Genomic DNA, 17,823 nt, shown 5'->3' with positions numbered 1-17,823 from the left:
CAAAAGCCCTTGAAGAAATCCATACACCCAGTCTTCAAGATCAAGCCCAAAAGCCCTCGAAGATCCGTTCATCAACTGTTCATCCCTAGATCAAGCCCCGACGGCCCTTTGGATCAACAGCTCATCCACAAACCCATACACCCATTCTTCAAGATCAAGCCCAACGCCCCTTGAAGATCCGTTCATCAACTGTTCATCCTTAGACCAAGCCCCGACGGCCCTTTGGATCAACAGCTCATCCACAAACCTACACCCTACGAAGATAGAATCAGAGGATCAAATTACAAAGAGATTGTAACCCCAAAATCATTAAACACAAAAAATATATTTTGTGCACGTATTCTTGTTTCTTGTTTCAGGAATTTTTCGTGTTTACAAAAACAACTTTCTTAAATGGTGAATTAGAGGAAGAAATATATATATGGATCAACCAGAGGGTTTTATTATTCTAGGACAAGAAAATAAAGTTTGCAAGTTAGATAAGTCACTTTATGGATTGAAACAGGCCCCTAAAAAATGGCATGCGAAATTTGATAGTTTGGTTACTTTAAATGGTTTTAAAATAAATGAAAGTGACAAATGCATCTATTATAAGTCTGAAAATAACATATGCACTATAATATGCCTATATGTGGATGATTTGCTCATTTTTGGTTCGAATATTCATGTTGTGAATAATGTCAAATCTTTGTTATGTGCTAATTTTGATATGAAAGACTTGGGTGAAGCTAGTGTAATACTTGGTTTGAAAATAACTAGGTCCAAACATGGGTTTTCTTTAGATCAATCTCACTACATAGAAATTTTTTTAAGAAAGTATAATTATTTTGATTGTAAACCAGCTTTTACTCCTTATGATCCTAGTGTAAAATTGTTCAAGAACACTGGTGACAGTGTTAGACAATATGAGTATGTGAGTATTATTTGTAGCCTTCGTTATGCTACTGATTGCACTAGGCTTGATATATCTTATGTTGTAGGAGTTTTATGCAGGTTTACTAGCAGACCTAGTTTGGAGCATTGGCATGCTATAGAGAGGCTTATGAATACCTTAAAAGAACGATGAATTTCATATTACACTATGAGAAGTTTCTCGTTGTCCTAGAAGGTTACAGTGACGCTGATTGGAATTCTCTTTCAGATGATTCTAAAGCCACTAGTGGATATATTTTTAGTATTAGTGGTGCGGCTGTGTCATGGAAGTCTAAGAAATAGACTATCTTGGTGCAGTTTACTATGGAGTCAAAATTAATAGCACTAGCTACAGCAAGCAAAGAAGCAGGATGGTTGAGAAACCTACTGTCAGATACCCGCAGGATGGTTGAGAAACCTACTGTCAGATACCCCTTTATGGGAGAAACTGATTCCAACAATTTTGATCCATTGTGATGGCACATCGGTAATAGCTAAAGTGCATAACCGTTATTATAACGGGAAAAGGCAACAAATAAGTCGTAAGCACAACACTGTAAGAGATTATCTGTCTAATAGAGCTGTAAGAGTGGATCATATACTGTCTGAAGAAAACTTGGCTGATCCTTTGACGAAAGGACCAGCACGAGAAAAGGTTTGGAAAACCTTGAAAGGGATGGGACTAAAGCCGTTAGAAAATTGAGTCCTTTGTGATGGAAACCCAACCTATAGATTGGAGATCTTAAGAAATAGGTTCAAAGGGTAATAGGTAATAACAAGTCGCAAGTGATATAAGTGTCTTGCTAATTTTAATTTGGAATATTATTCCATGTCCATCCCTAAGAAGCATGACATCCTGAAGCGTTTTTAGGTTGAAATATTTTTTCTCTTAGTAAGGTCTATACTCTATGTTGAGTGGGATATCTAGCTACAGGAATATCCTTGATAGTCTTACCTATGAGAATGTGGAAGTGAGGCTGCTTTCTATGAAATCTTGAGCAAGTTTGTAAAGCGTTCACTATACTGGGATACAACACATGGATGTAATGTGCTGGCCTTTTGAACTTCACCTTAATAAAGTTGTGTGTGCGTGGTGTTGTCAGAGATAGAGTTCAAAACTGTAAGTTACTCTAGTATAATCTGGATCACTAACACTATGTACAGGTTCAAGTTGAGAAACACCTTGACTTATGCATAGCTTTATGATATGTTGCTTGATATACAGTTTTTAAATAAAAACAAGTGGGGGATTGTTGGAGCAGTTATGTTTTTATTTAAATATTCATATATATATATATATATGTTTTGTTTTATTAGAAATATTAATTGTTAATTTCTATTAACCTCATCAGTTAATAAGGAGTAATTGGCACCATATAAATATGTTTTGAGATTCCTTCTTTGTATAGAGAAGAAGAATAAGTCTTAATCCATAATCCTTCCATAACCATTCCGTATTGATTTTTTCCCATTTTGGATCTCGTCCGTTTTACTTTTTCTTTATGATTTCCAACGGTTTAGAACCTACAGTTTTGCACCCCAAATAAACTCCTACAGTTTTGATTCCTTACGGTTTTGTAATCCCAATGTCTCTTTCTTTATTTTGTAATCCCAATTAATTTAGTAATTAATCAAGTAATTTGGTAATTAATCCCAATTTGAAAAGAATAATTGGGAGTTACCTTATGGGTGAGGATTTGATGAGGAGTGATGACAGGGTTTTGAATAAATATCATTTTGATCACCTTTGACTCTTCCTTGATTGAGCCGTTATTGTCCACTGCTTGCGCATGGGAATCCCGGTGTGCCTCGAGGGTAATTTTTCCTTTTTAACCCAAAAGTTCATATGTCGCCTCCATAATTTTCTTGATTATTTTGGCTCCACAAAGAGTACAAATCCTTAAAGCCTAGCAAAGTTCTCCAAATTGATCCTCTTTAACCTAATGGGCAAATAGCCTTATTTATTGTACTACAAGATAAAATTCTACCAAGAAATGGTCTTAGAATAAAACTAGGAAACATAATAAAATAATAAACTAGCAAATAAAAGGTTTCCTATTTAAAGTCAAATTCGGACTTCTCAGAAAAACAGACTTTTGACTGACCAAAGGAACTCCAATTTGATCCCAAAAGGTCTATTTGAAAGCTTAAGATGTCCCCAACAAATTCTCAGAAGGAACCTTCCTCAAAATATCCAAAAACGTCCAAGAATGTCATTCTGGGAAAGTTGTGCGTTGGACCTTCTTTTCTTCACCATGGTCAACAGGCTTGGTAGAAAAATCTGGAATTTTGATACAATCGTCTTGAAAGATTCACGGACTTCCTTCAATCGTAATCACTCCAAAATTCATCCGTTTGATTATTTTATGATCAAGAGTAAGTCGCATATCCTACATTGAAAATACATAACAAAGTATCAAAATTCTACTAAAATAACCAATAAATTGTAACTAAGAATAGGGTAAAAACATATGGTATAATATCGACTCATCACACCACCAAGCTTATAACGAGGCCTTCGCTCACTTCAATGTCCGTTGCTCTTCCTCCCCCACTCCCCTACTCAACCTTTCAATTATGACCTTCACTTCTATGATCAGCTCCATAACCAAATCCACTGTGAAAAACATAAAATGAAATGGTCCCCTCTCTCTCATTTTCTCCAAAGATTGAAACTTTGGATTTTGTTTTCTTTTTTGATTGAATTGGAGTTTTTGGTTGTTTAAGGTACTTTAAGGAGCACGGGTAGCTTTGAATTTATTCAATTTCGCTTGATTTTAATTGAATTTTGCTTTGTTTAATTTTCACAGGTATATTCGTACTTTCATATCAAATTTTTGTCATACTTACCATAAACTTAAAAGGAAGACTTTAATTTTGTACAGGTCCAAATTTTGGTTATTTTCCAAATTTCCCAGCGGAATCATCTCCTACTTCTTTACCAATGTCTAAACCCCTCAACATTAGGTGAGATGCTAATAAAAATGCCTTTCTTGTTGCAATCCTATTAGATTAGGGATGTGATTGTGCAAATCCTATCATATCTAGGATATCCTTAGTAGATTCTATCATATATCTTAGGCTAGATATTATCCTGTTAGAGTTGTAATCCTATTGGGGTAAAGAATTTACCTTCTCTATGATAGGAGCATATTTATGCGACTTAATTGGCTTGTTCTCATGCATTTACGTTGTGTTTCTTTAGTTATTTTAGTCCTTTATGCCATTTTCGTGTGTTTCTAGGTTCATATGGCTAAGGAAGCAAAAAGGTGCATTTTGGAGCAAAATTGGGCTTGGAATGGATAGCTTATGCTTGGAGCCAAAGTGTTGGACGAAATTGAGGCACTTTAGGACACAAAACCAAGACCCTAGCCCAATTACATAGCCCTTGCCGTGGGCTTAACCCTATTTCCCTTCCCTTGCCATGCAAGGGGGAGCAATTTAGGTCCATTTTATGCACTTAAACCCTAGCCCAATTACACACCATTGCAGCCATTTCCCAACAATGTCGTGCACATTCACCACCAATTCAGCCACATGCACTTATTCCTCCATCATTGCACCACCAATGCAGCCACATGCACATTCATCCATATTGTCCACACCTTGCCGTGCTTCCCCTTAGCAATTCCAGCATTCCACCAACTTTTCCTAGCTGTTTTTCACATGCAACCCCTCACTCTTTAATCATTTCCAACCTAGCAGCCCCTTTAATCATTCATCCTAGCTGCCATTAACATGCTCTCCCATCCATTCTCTCCCTATAAAACCATGCAATGCATTCATACAAACCATTCCATTCACCACAAAACAATCACACAACACACCAACACAAAACAACCATCCTTTGTGCCGTGCATCCCCTTCCAATTTCTGCACCTTTTCTCCTCCTTCCCATCCCTCCAAAACACTATCCTACCACCACACATCCATTCCTCCATACACCTAAAGCCCTAAAAATTTCCTTAGACCTTGTGCCACAACAAAGAGGAAGAGAAGAGGGCCTAAACGTTCATACAATTCAAGTTTGAGTTGTTGGAATGTTTAGGTGTTTCTTTGATTTCAATGTTTAATTTCAATTCTCTTTGATTGATAACTTATTTATGTATGTTTATTGAGAGTGCACGCTTAATTTTCATGCATGAATATGACGCTAGAATATAAGTGAGTTTCACCTAATAGTTATGAACTTATATTCACAAGTAGTGGAGGTTGCTTATAAACAATCGCGTTAAATGAATTCTTGGCACTAGTTTCATGCTCATCATAGTAACGAATGCCTCGTCAACACTTATAGTTTTCATGATGCTTAATGATCTTTGATTGTATCTTTATTGTGCTTTTCACATAAAGGACTTTTGGAGAATGTTGTGAATTGCGTTGCGCAAACCCATCCAATTCATTAACTTAAAGGAGAACTTGACGGTTAATTTAAGCGGACCTAATTAACCCGGGGTGTTGAGTTTCATAATTTATCGAAAGACCAACTGAAAATCATCTTGTATGCAAGTGTAACATGTGTGGAGAAGAACCCCTTAGCTATTCCATCATCCATATTTTCATCACATTCATATTTACATTTTGCCCTTAATTATAATCTGTCCATTTAATTTAATCTCATCCAAACACAATCCCCCCATATTTTGTTAAGTCTTAGTCATTATAATCTGTCTTATTTTGGTTTTTTTAAGTATTTGGAGTCACAAACACCTTTAAATTCGTCCAAATCTGCCTAGTTTACATTCTTGTTTTGTTTGTTGATTTTCGTACAAAACCAAATTCCCAATTGTCTTAGAGTATCTAATTGGTTCAATTATGTTTTAGATTGTGTTTTTAGCTCATTTTGAGTCTTGTGAACTTGTTTCGAGTTTTCTTTAAGTGAGTTAAGTGTTTTAAAGGTTATTTTTATTTCTTTGAGTTAGTTTAAAGTGTTTAGCACCCCTAGTTAATCCCTGGTTAGAACGATCCCTACTTACTTCATTACTACAATTGTCACAAATAGGGTTTAATTTGTGTGCGTATAAATCTCGCATCACTCTACTAATATAAATAAAGGTGCAATTAGGTGACATAACACACACCTCACAATTACACATCTGTCCCCTCTCTCTCTCTCTCTCTCTTTGTGCCACACCCCTCTCTCTGTCCTTTATATTGTTTAATAAATTAGGCATACAACACGTTATCAAGACGCTCTTACTAGAAGCATGAAAACATTCTCGATGATGCATGAACCCCCTATATTTATATTTTCTTTCTGATAAACACACACACACACACACACACATTTATGCAATACGCAATTATGTTATGTGGAATTTGTGAGTCAAACAATCTAAAGAAATTAGAAGCAATTAGGGTTTTCCAAACCTTATATGTCATTTTGACTTTTTAGTCGCAATAATACATTGGCATATATGAGTTTATCTCTTCATGACATTACATATTGAATTGAAAAGCCACATGGCAACGAAAGTTAGAGCTAAATTCCAAGGAAGGTCGTAAGGTATAAAACTAGAACCAAGATTTTGAAGTTTCGTATCTTGGTCTGCATTGCCATTCAATATTTCTTGACCCACCATTGGCCAAACCACTTGGGAAAATATTCCACCATAATTAAGGCGGTTAAGTCTACTCTCATGCAAACTCCTGGCGATTCTTTCATCTGACCGTAGACTAGAGCCAATCCATTGAACTGAAAAGTAATTTGGCCAACGGATTCACACAATCCTCTCTTTTATCACACGACTTTTCTTATCATCTGAGTGAGTGTGTTTCATTGGGGGCCCCCCTCCATTACATATAGGACAAAAACTAATCCTCGATCTAATCAGGATTAAAACCTAATAATTCTATATGCTATTATTGTTACCCAACACTCATCGGGGGGTGGTGACATAATAAAGCACGCCAGCCATCATTAAATTAGTCATTAAGTGGTCTGAAGCCGGTCAAGTTCATCAATGAAAACAAGTCAAATTTAACATAGTCAAGATATTAAGGCTAACAAAGTGGACCGGCAACACACACAATCATAACGCAAACGCTGCTCAAGAAAACATCACACAAGATATTCACAAGTTGAGGAAGAAGATGGGCGGCTGCGACGTCGACGGGAATCTGAACCAGGACAAGTTCAGTGCTCCTATGCCTTGGATTGGCATCTATGTAGCAGCTGCAACCTTAGCCTGCCTAATTGCAATGGCCGCCGATGTTATCCATGGCTTTCGACATTGGAAACTCTGGTTCCCTTGCAAGTTCTTCTCCATCAATGCAACTTCTTTGACCTTGATCGGTGTTGCAATTAAACTGTCGGTGGATCTCAATACTCCGATGCCTGGCCGCCAGGATCAGCTCGCAAAGCTCAGCAGTTCTGTCTTGATCTGCACAGTAATGGGTAACACCATGCCTTCTCTTGGAGTCATGAAAAATAAAGAAATCATGATGAATGCAATTGCTTTTGGAATTCTGGTTATTACCCTTATCGTGAATATTTGCATTCAATTAGCTACTGGTGCAATCTTTGTTTTCTGCATGGAGCATGCTTTCATCATGTTCATCATGCTTGTTCTACTTATCATGATGAACTTCTCTGCTTTAACCGTTCCCGTATGTAAACGATATTTAGAACACAAGTACAATAAAAAGTACCAATTAGCTCTAAAAGATGCCAGAGATGAAACAGGTAGACCAGTGGTTACCAAACTTAAAGACTGTCTGATGAAACATTGGATGATGGCTCATACCTCTAGTCCCCAGTTTGTGGTGGGGCGTTCAGCGACATGCACGGCTTCTGGAGCATTTTGTCTTTTGAGTGCCATGATTTTAGCAGAAGCAATGCTTCGGAGTTACTTGATGCCCTGGTCATTTAGATTTTGCAGCGGCAAGTCTGACTACAAGTGGTCAACCACTTTGGTTCTTACTGTGCAGACCACTGCAGTAGCAGTTGGTACAATCGGTCCTGCATCAAGATGGTTCACTGCCATAAATTTCAGATGCGCAAAAAGAGGAAACAAAAGCTACAGAGAAGAACTTAAAGTAGAAAAGTACTGGACCCAGGGACTGTTAGAGTTGAAAGAACGCCCTTTATCAATGAGAATCAGAAATAGGCACTGCAGGAAACTTGTTTACGGCACAAGAAACAAACTTTTAGACTTGTGTATCTCAATGCAGACGGGCAATGTCATAGTGAGTAAGGCCATTCGGCTTATTTCCATCTTCATTGTTAGCAAGATATTGTTATGCTGCGACTTCTGCAAACAGAGGAAGTCCAATGTCAACACTATTTTTAATGATTCGGGGACAGAGTCACAGCCAAACCCAAGGCTAGATCTTAGCCGGTACGTTCTGCATCTTGAAGGTGAGGATGCATTGGTGCACCACATGATGAGAAGCAACTATGATGCTACCGATCATTGGTTTCGAAGGGGAAAGAAGCTAGAGCCTAAATATATCATGAAACTGTTAAAGAAATCAACACTTTCACAAGGATTCAAGGGAGTTGCCAATTTTGACAGTGAACAAGTTCCCTCTCTAGACATGGAAGAACCACCAAATTGTTGGGCACTACCTGTCGTGACACTTACAAGTATTGCTCTTGCACTTTCAAACATCAGCAGTAGTTCAATTGAAGAGCTGATAAATGGTGTTCACGAAGGGCTCATGTACATAAATTTTATTGAAAATTACCTGGATGGTAAAGAAGATGTCACCAATGTCAGAAAGGCAGCAATTACAGTGTGGCAAGGAGTTGATCTCTATCACAAATGGCTAGATGTGGATCTCCGTAAAATGTCACCTGAGGGGAAGAGCTCAAAGGAAATACTTGAAGGACTTGCTGAGACTGCAAAGTTTATATTTGAAGAGTCTAGAAAGAAGCATATGACTACGAATGCATGTTTAAGAGATAACCCTTCAAAATGGCCTGTTAGAGAACTGGCTGCTAATTCCATGTATAGGATAAGTCAAACTATTCTGATGAATTATGAAGGCAGCATCAACCAGACAGGTGAGAGATTATTCGAAGAGCTGAATGTCATGATTTCGGACATAATGGCTGCTTGTCTCACTAATTTACGTCTAGTTATAAAGAGGAAGTGTCTGAGCATCGGCATTGAAGAGAGGGAGGAGGGTGTGCGGCATGCAGTTTACATTCTTGGCAAAACTGAAAACATTTTGAATATTCTAGACCATAGAATTCCCCCAAGTATGGACCTGCACCAAATTTCATGCATTGATGAGTGGCGTTCGTTGCACAAGGACAGTCCCTTGTACTTCCCTTCTCCATCTCCATCAGAGGGTGACGAAGCCTCTTCTCTTTCAAGTGACTTCTACCTGGTGATTGACTAGAATTAACAACAGTGGTCATGTTAGAACATAACGAGTTGAAGCTACTTTCAAATTTTTCTTCACATCTCTTTTAGTGGGTATTCGAAACTAATATATGTAATAGACATTATTGATAGCGGCAAACAAAACTGTAGGGCATGATCTTATCTTTTTTCTGAATGGAACCCCCTTCCCGTGATGAATTACTCTTGTCACTGAAAAAAAAAAAAAAAGATACACTTACTCGATCGTTCGTTTATTTTGAGTTTCTTGGTTATTGCTGCTATCGGGGCACGAAGCCTAGTATGAAATGTTCATTTATGGCACAAATGACGAAGCCTTAGTTTATTGAATCGAAATTCTAGTAATTATTCTAATCTGTAGAAGCACCACATCCTGTTTTTGTTAAATTCTTGCTTTGACGAACAAAGGCTGCTAATTTGTTTTTGGGTTTTTCTTGTATTTGGGATTTGTTACGCTCTCCTTCTGTATTGTAATTTTGAGTTGCTCGTAGTTTGCAGATGTCAAATTCTGTCAGGATTGAAGGTTTACTTGGCATTTTACTGTTATGAACTGTGTAAAAACATTCTATTTTTTTATTTTTTTTTAAGTGCGCGATATCATTAATAGTAAGAACGTTTGGGACAAACCAGAACAATTACAAAATGGCTTCTTCAAAAAGAAAACCAGTTACAATTCGAAACTGAAAAGAGAGCAAATCTAGTGTGACGATGAGCGGCACCATTAGCTTGGAGAAAAACATGGGTAGAAAGAGCTCCAGTGATTGTGGACAAAAGCACCTTAGAATCTTCAATAACAAGTCCAACATCCGACAAGTAACTAGAAGAGTCGCAAAGGGCCGTCACAATCTGGAGGGAATCACTTTCAAGGATAATATTGTGAAACCCCTTTGTGTTGCCAAAAACAAACTGGCATGCGTCGCCATCGCTTCAACCATAAGAGAAGACGAGGGAAAATCAATTTTCGTGGCAGCAGCAACCACAAAACAGCCCATGTGGTCCCTGATAATCACCCCAATGCCCCTTGCATAGAGTTGACGTCCCATGCACCGTCAATATTAATTTTTAAAAAAGATCGATGTAGGCGGGACCAACGGATGACAGCTGAAGGGCGGGATGCATGTTGAGGTGGAGGGAAAGCAACCTTGCCAAATTCCTCCCACCAAGAAAGGAAATGGGCAGCGATTACGTGGGGTGGTTCCATCGATTCATTCCATAATCGACAATTCCTAGCATCCCAAATGGCTCATAGGAGCATTAAGCAGATAGCGAACCGTGAAGGGTTTAAATGTGGGGAACAGCTGGAACTCCACACGAGAATCGTTGATTGAGTCGCAAGATGGGGTGGGTGGCCAATAGGAGAGGCAAGCCAGACACATCGAGCGAAAGCACAATCACGCATGAGGTTGAGAGTTGAGTCACCCTGAATACCACAAAGGACGCAGGTTATATCCGTATTCACACGTTTCTTCCTCATATTCTCACGGGTTGGGATAATGTCCAGGCCAATTTTCCAAACCGCAATCTTCATTTTTGTTGTGAGGAACCTTTGCAGGCCATATTTTCTTCCAAAGGTGTTAGGAGTGGGAGACAAAGAAGCCCTGTCACGACATGAGGCCAGCCAATCCTGAGCCACTTGATCCGCATTTTTTACGGAGAAGTTTCCTTTATTGTCAATGTGCCATAGGAGGCAATCGTCCGGCTTTCTAAGACTCAGAGGGAGTGAGAGAATGCAATTGGTTTCAACGTCTGAGAAGAGGAACTTCAGCAGGGAGACGTTCCAGTTTTGGGAATCGTCGATGAGATCATAGACAAAATGTGCAGCATGGTCTGGTGGTTTCAGTGAAAAAATCCAAGAAACGAGTGGGAAGAGGAAGCCATCTGTCCTCCAAGATTTTGACTATCACCACGCGGAATCCGCCATCTGGAACCCCGGTTGATGATGCTCCTAGAGCTACAGATGCTCTTCCAACCCTGTTTTGCCAAGAAGCTGAGGTTGAAGGCATATAAATTTCTGAACCCAGACCCCACTTTCTTCTTTAGGGAGGCAAAGCTTCTCCCAAGTGAGCCAATGAATCTTCTTAGAGTCTGAAGCCCCACTCCACCAGAAATCAGCAACAGAGCGGTTAAGATCATTACAAAAATACTTCGGAAGGAGGAAACTATACATCGTGTATAGCGGGATTGATTGGGCAACAACTTTAACAAGGAGTTCATGCCCCGCGACACTGAGTAATTTGCCCTTCCATTCCTGTAGCCTCTTCCATAGTCTCTCTTTGATATGGCTGAAACAAACACCTTTGTTATGGCCCACAACCGTTGAAAGCCCAAGGTATTTATCATGCCGATCCATGATGTGGCGGCACTCATAATTTTGCAGCACGTCCATGATGTTAACTTTTTGTCCCGATGCCTCCTCATATTTTCGCAGCACGTCCATGATGCGGCACTAAGAGACGTTGATGCAGTAGCGTAGAGCAAACTGTCATCAGCAAAGTGTGGGTGAGAGATGGATGGATCATGTTGGGAGATCGCCACACTGAGTAAGTGACTCTCGACCTCTTTATGGGCTAATAAGGTGGAGTGACCCTCAGCATGGAGGAAGAGGTAGGGACATAATGGGTCTCCTTGTGTAAGACCCCGGGACAGATGTAGGTATCCCATCGGAGAACCATTTATGATGAAAGCATAGGAGACAATGGACACGCAAAGCATCAGTATTGGAATGCATTTCTGGAAAGGAATGTTGCATGTGGTTGGTGTGCTGTTGCTGTGCTGTTGCATGTGGTTGTTGTGCTGTTGCACCTGGACAGCAGGGAGGACATTTTAATATAGCTGTGCTTTTTATTATTGTTGCATCCGATTGCTGCATGTGTGCTGTTGCTGCATGTGGCATCGGTGTAAAGCTTTCTCCTCATGTGGCATCGGTGTAAAGCTTTGATCTTATTGTGTATAAGTATGCCTTCCCATAAGGCTTTCAAGATATGAAATGTATTACAATTCAAATCAGAAATTTCAATATGGTATCAGAACGGTGATCTCTATCGACCTGCTTCTGAGTACCGTCTTCCTGTTTACCTTTCTTATCCATCATGGCTGAAGAGAGCTTCGTGCATGGCGAAGAAGTAAACTCGCATGCTGCGTCTTCTTCATCTCATCTAGACGTTGATATCAATCCAAATCAACGTCTCAGTTCGGTCCTACTAAATGAGTTCAATTATCTCCCGTGGGAGAGAGCTGTCTCTCTTGCGTTAGGAGGACGATCGAAGCTTGGTTATGTTAATGGCGTGATTCCAGCACCTGATGTGTCCTCATCCGATTACAATGATTGGCTGTGCAAGGATCAGCTAGTCATGTCATGGCTGCTCAACTCTATGGATCGAAAGATTGCAAAAATCTTCAGTTATGCGGAATCTTCATACGTTCTCTGGAAAAATCTCAAAGAGATGTATGGAAATCAGAATAACGCAGCTCGAGTGTTCCAGCTAAAGAAGGATATTGCTAGTCTACAACAGGAAGGGAACTCGTTTGTGCATCATCTTGGCAAGTTGACCACCATGTGGAATGAGTTGAATGTTTATCGGCCACACACCATTGACGCTGCCGTGCTGATCAAGAGAGCTGAGGAAGATAAAATCTTTCAGCTTTTAGCAAGTTTGAGCTCTGAATACGAAGATCTCAGGAGTCATGTTCTCATGAATCCTGAACTTCCTTCCTTCTCAAGTGTGTGTGCCACTATCCAAAGGGAAGAAACTCGCAGAAAAATCATGACTGTGGAATTAAAGTCAAATATACCAGAATCTAGGGTATATTTCTCAAATCACAAAGCTAGTGAAGAGAGGAGATATAAAGGAAAGAAACCCACTGTGAAGTGTAGCTATTGTGATAATGGTGGACATACACGAGATCATTGCTGGATTCTCCATCCCGAACTAAGGCCCAAGCATTCGAGGGACAGCAACAAGAGCTTCATTAGAGGAGCACACAACTCATCACCCAAGGCAAATCATACCATGACCTCTCATTCCGAGGAAGCACAGATGTTCACCTCTAATCCGGCCATGCTGATAAATGAATTTGCTGCCTTCCTTCACAAGAAACAAGGTGGTGGGGAGAATGAAGGATCAACCAGTCATGTTGACAACAAACCAGCTGCTCTACTTGGGCAGTTTGCTGGTTTTTTGGCTGGGAAAGAAGGCGTGACACAACAAGATATTCCAGGTATCTTACGATCCTTCTCAACTGCTCTTAAAATAAGTAATATGCATGATTATTGGATTATAGATTCAGGAGCCACTAATCATATGACCAACAAGTCCACAAATCTGTATGATTTTAAAAAACTTTCACGTCCATCCCAAGTGTCAGTTGCTAATGGCAAGGGTGCCATGGTTGTAGGAAAAGGAAAAATACATTTGATCTCTAGTAATGTCGAGTCTGAGGCCCTATATGTTCCTTCATTCCCTTTTCAGCTTTTATCTGTTGGAAAAATCACAAACTCACTAAACTGTACTGCCATCTTCTCTAAAAAAACTGTGTTTTTTCAGGATATCACCACCAAGAAGATGATTGGTGAAGGTTTTTTTTTAAACGGCCTTTACTATCTTTTCCAGGATGTTCAAACTCCCAAGGTTTTTCAAGTCACCTCAAGCCTGATTCAGGAACAACAACTTTGGCACCGACGCCTTGCACATCCTTCTGATAAAGTCCTATCCTTTTTGTTTCCAAACCTGTGCAAGGTTACAAGTTCTTGTGATGTGTGTCATTTTTCTAAATTCACTAGATTACCTTTCACCTCCTCTCTATCTAGGGCTAGTAATCCTTTTGAAATCGTGCATTCCGATGTTTGGGGACCAGTTCTAGAGTCCTTTGACGGATACAAATACTTTGTAACCTTTGTAGATGATTTCACAAGGATAACTTGGTTATATCTTTTGAAATTTAAAAATGAAGTGTTGGAAGTTTTTCAAGATTTTCATAGACTTGTAAACACTCAATTTGCTTCAAATATTCATGTCTTACGATCAGATAATGGCTCCGAATATATGTCCCATAATATGTCTCATTATCTAAGCACACATGGCATACTACATCAAACCAGTTGTGTTGGAACACCCCAACAAAACGGGGTAGCAGAAAGGAAGAATAGAGACCTACTTGAAAAAACTAGGGCCCTGATGTTTCACTCGAATGTGCCGAAAAAATTCTGGTCTCAAGGTGTTCTCACTGCTGCATATCTTATCAATAGATTGCCCAGTAAGGTTTTGAATTTTAAATCACCCTATGAGATCCTAAAAGGCAGACAAATCGATTTGTCACACTTACGAGTGTTCGGATGTACATGCTTTGTTCACATTCAAACACAAAAACGTGACAAGCTAGAACCACGGGCTGCCAAATGTGTTTTCTTGGGCTACTCTTCTACTCAAAAGGGTTACAAATGTTACAATCCTGCACTAGGAAAATGGTTGTTTCAAGAGATGTAAGATTTGAGGAATCAATGCCTTACTTCACACAATCTCTGGACCACTCTCAAGAGGAGGAGAACATGCTTGACTTGTTTCCAATACCATATCCATGTAAAGAAGACGCAACGGGTGTCATAAGGGACCAAACACTGAATGAGGTTCATTCACAGTCTCACACCCTGCAGAACACACCACCAGTGGCACCTGATGAACTTATCATATCTGAACCTTCAAGAAGTCCTTCCAACCAAGAGACTGCTCAACTACCAGTGGTTCAACCTCCCACAGTGCGTCGAAATCCTTCCCGTGAGAGGAGACTTCCATCCAAGTTAAATGATTATGTAACTTACAATGTCAGGTATCCCTTAACTTCTGTTATTAATTACAGCAAAGTGTCACCTTCATTTGCTGCATTCCTCAATACAGGTACTGAGACCTATGAACCTCAAAGCTTTCAAGAAGCTAAATTACATAGCGAATGGAGAGCTGCTATGGCAGAAGAGCTTCAAGCTCTTCACGAAAACAACACCTGGACCATCATAAAGCTTCCTAAAGGAAAGAAGGCTGTAGGAAGTCGTTGGGTGTACAAGATCAAGTTCCATTCAGATGGCACGATTGAAAGACACAAGGCTCGATTGGTTGCTCGTGGATTTACTCAGACTTATGGAGTAGATTACAAAGAGACCTTTGCACCTGTGGCAAAGATGAATACAGTGAGGGTGCTGTTATCTGTTGCCATTAACAATACATGGCCTCTCTTTCAAATGGATGTTAAAAATGCCTTTTTACATGGGGAACTAGAAGAAGAAGTTTTCATGAAAATCCCTCCGGGTCATCCTCAATCAAACAATCCAGACCTGGTGTGCAGACTTCATAAAGCCATTTATGGCCTCAAGCAAAGTCCCCGAGCATGGTATGCCAAGCTCAGTCATGTCCTAGAGGGAGTTGGTTTCTCTCGGAGCAATGCTGATTCCTCCCTATTTGTGCGATCGGGCAAATCTGGTAAACTTGTGGTGCTTATTTATGTCGATGACCTAATTGTTACAGGTGATAATGTTTTTGAGATTAGTGCTCTTAAACAATATCTCAGTCACAAATTTGCTATCAAAGATCTCGGCACTCTTAAATATTTCTTAGGAATCGAGGTGGCACATTCCCACAAGGGCTGTTTTCTAAATCAGCGTAAGTACATCATTGATCTTCTCCATGAGGCAAACATGACAGATTGTAAACCTGCTTGGACACCTTTGAATAGCAACTTGAAGCTGCAGTCTCATGGTGATCCCATTCCTAATATAGAGTATTATCAGAGATTGGTTGGCAAGCTTATTTACCTAACTATCACTCGTCCTGATGTATCATATGCTGTGAGCCTTGTTAGTCAATTCATGCATGCTCCAAACACAGATCACATGACGATTGTTCACCGTGTGCTTCGCTATCTGAAGGGTTCCATTGGTAGAGGGATCCTCATGCGCAATAATGGTCATACTCAGATCTAGGGATATACAGATGCAGATTGGGCAGGGAACTCTCTCAATCGCAAGTCTATCACTGGTTTTTGCACATTCGTAGGGGGTAATCTTGTAACCTGGAAGAGCAAGAAACAAAGTGTGGTTGCACGCTCAAGTGCAGAGGCAGAATATCGTGCTATGGCATCAACGGCATGTGAACTCACTTGGCTCAAAACTCTACTCTCGGATCTAGGGTTTCCTCACCCGCAACCTATGTCCCTTCACTGTGACAATCAAGCAGCAATGCAGATCGCATCAAATCCTGTCTTTCATGAGCGAACTAAACACATTGAAGTTGATTGTCATTATGTTCGGAATCAAGTGCAGTCCAAGGTAATTGCTACACACTTCATTCGCAGTCATGATCAGCTAGCAGATATCTTCACCAAAGGACTGGCATTTACTACTTTTCATCATCTCCTATCCAAGCTCGGATCAATTGATCCCTTTGATCCAGCTTGAGGGGGAGTATTGGAATGCATTTCTGTTGCTGTGCTGTTGCATGTGGTTGCTGTGCTGTTGTACCTGGACAGCAGGGAGGACATTTTAATATAGCTGTGCTTTTTATTATTGTTGCATCCGATTGCTGCATATGTGCTGTTGTTGCATGTGGCATCGGTGTAAAGCTTTCCCCTCATGTGGCATCGGTGTAAAGCTTTGATCTTATTGTGTATAAGTATGCCTTCCCATAAGGCTTTCAAGATATGAAATGTATTACAATTCAAATCAGAAATTTCAATAATCAGGAGGTTAACCCAACAGAGAGTGAATCCCCGTTTGAGTAGGACACTATAAATAACCCCACTCGATTCGGTCATAGGCCTTTAACATGTCGAGTTTTAGAGCCACAAAACCCTTCCTACCCCACCTTCTTCTTTCCATACAGTGTGCGCTACTTCGGATGCCAAGATAATGTTGTCAAAAATTTGTCTACCTGGGACAAAGGCACTTTCATTTTAAGAAACAATCAGTGGCATGATGGACTTCATCTTGTTCATGAGGACTTTAGATGCAATTTTGTATAAAACATTGCAAAGACTGATCGGCCCGAAATTGGATAATTTCGTTGGGCATTTTTGCTTCGGGATCAGAGAGAGAGAGAGAGAGAGATATATATATATATATATATATATATATATATATATATGTATGTATGTATAATTGGTCTTCTTAAGAATTTTGCCGGAGAGGAGGGATAAGATAACCCTGGTAACATCGGGACCAACAATGCTCCAGAACTTCTGATAAAAAAGTGGGGGCAGGCCATCTAGACCCGGAGCTTTGTTAGGGTTCATCTGGAAAAATTGCATCCTTCAAAACCATACCACTCCACCAATTCCCAGAAGACCAGGATCTGTCTTTTTGGCCTTAAATCCCCACCTTTTTTTTAGTAATGGAGGATTTCGTTGAAATCGCTCTCGCAGACCCAAGGCAAAGATGATTCCGTAGCCAGGTGCCTTAGGAGATCCCCAGTCTCAAATCTTTTAGTCAATGTGGTGGAATGAGTGAGATAAAATCCGTATAAGGACATTCGCTTTCCAAAAAAGGCAAGTTTTCCCTACTGCCCTCAGGAGTCAACTC

The 17,823-nt window shown here is 39.9% G+C and overlaps 2 protein-coding genes across 2 annotated transcripts; one reads left to right on the top strand and one right to left on the bottom strand.

The window, feature by feature from the left end:
- Positions 1-6,845: 6,845 nt before the first annotated feature.
- On the top strand, positions 6,846-9,439 carry LOC137710719 (uncharacterized). The gene has a single exon (XM_068449827.2). It carries the CDS (start codon positions 7,006-7,008, stop codon positions 9,259-9,261), a length of 2,256 nt encoding a protein of 751 aa, XP_068305928.2. The 5' UTR covers positions 6,846-7,005; the 3' UTR covers positions 9,262-9,439.
- A 1,105-nt stretch (positions 9,440-10,544) lies between these two features.
- LOC148696391 (uncharacterized) lies at positions 10,545-11,924 on the bottom strand. Its single transcript, XM_088695203.1, has 3 exons — positions 11,219-11,924; positions 10,808-11,090; positions 10,545-10,683 (listed from the first exon to the last, which is right to left on the bottom strand). Exons 1-3 carry the CDS (start codon positions 11,922-11,924, stop codon positions 10,545-10,547), a joined length of 1,128 nt encoding a protein of 375 aa, XP_088551329.1.
- Positions 11,925-17,823: the final 5,899 nt, after the last annotated feature.

This window comes from Pyrus communis, chromosome 6 (genome assembly GCF_041283825.1).
Source record: "Pyrus communis isolate YQ-2024b chromosome 6, ASM4128382v1, whole genome shotgun sequence".
NCBI lineage: Eukaryota > Viridiplantae > Streptophyta > Magnoliopsida > Rosales > Rosaceae > Pyrus > Pyrus communis.
This window is presented reverse-complemented; position numbering and strand designations above follow the sequence as displayed.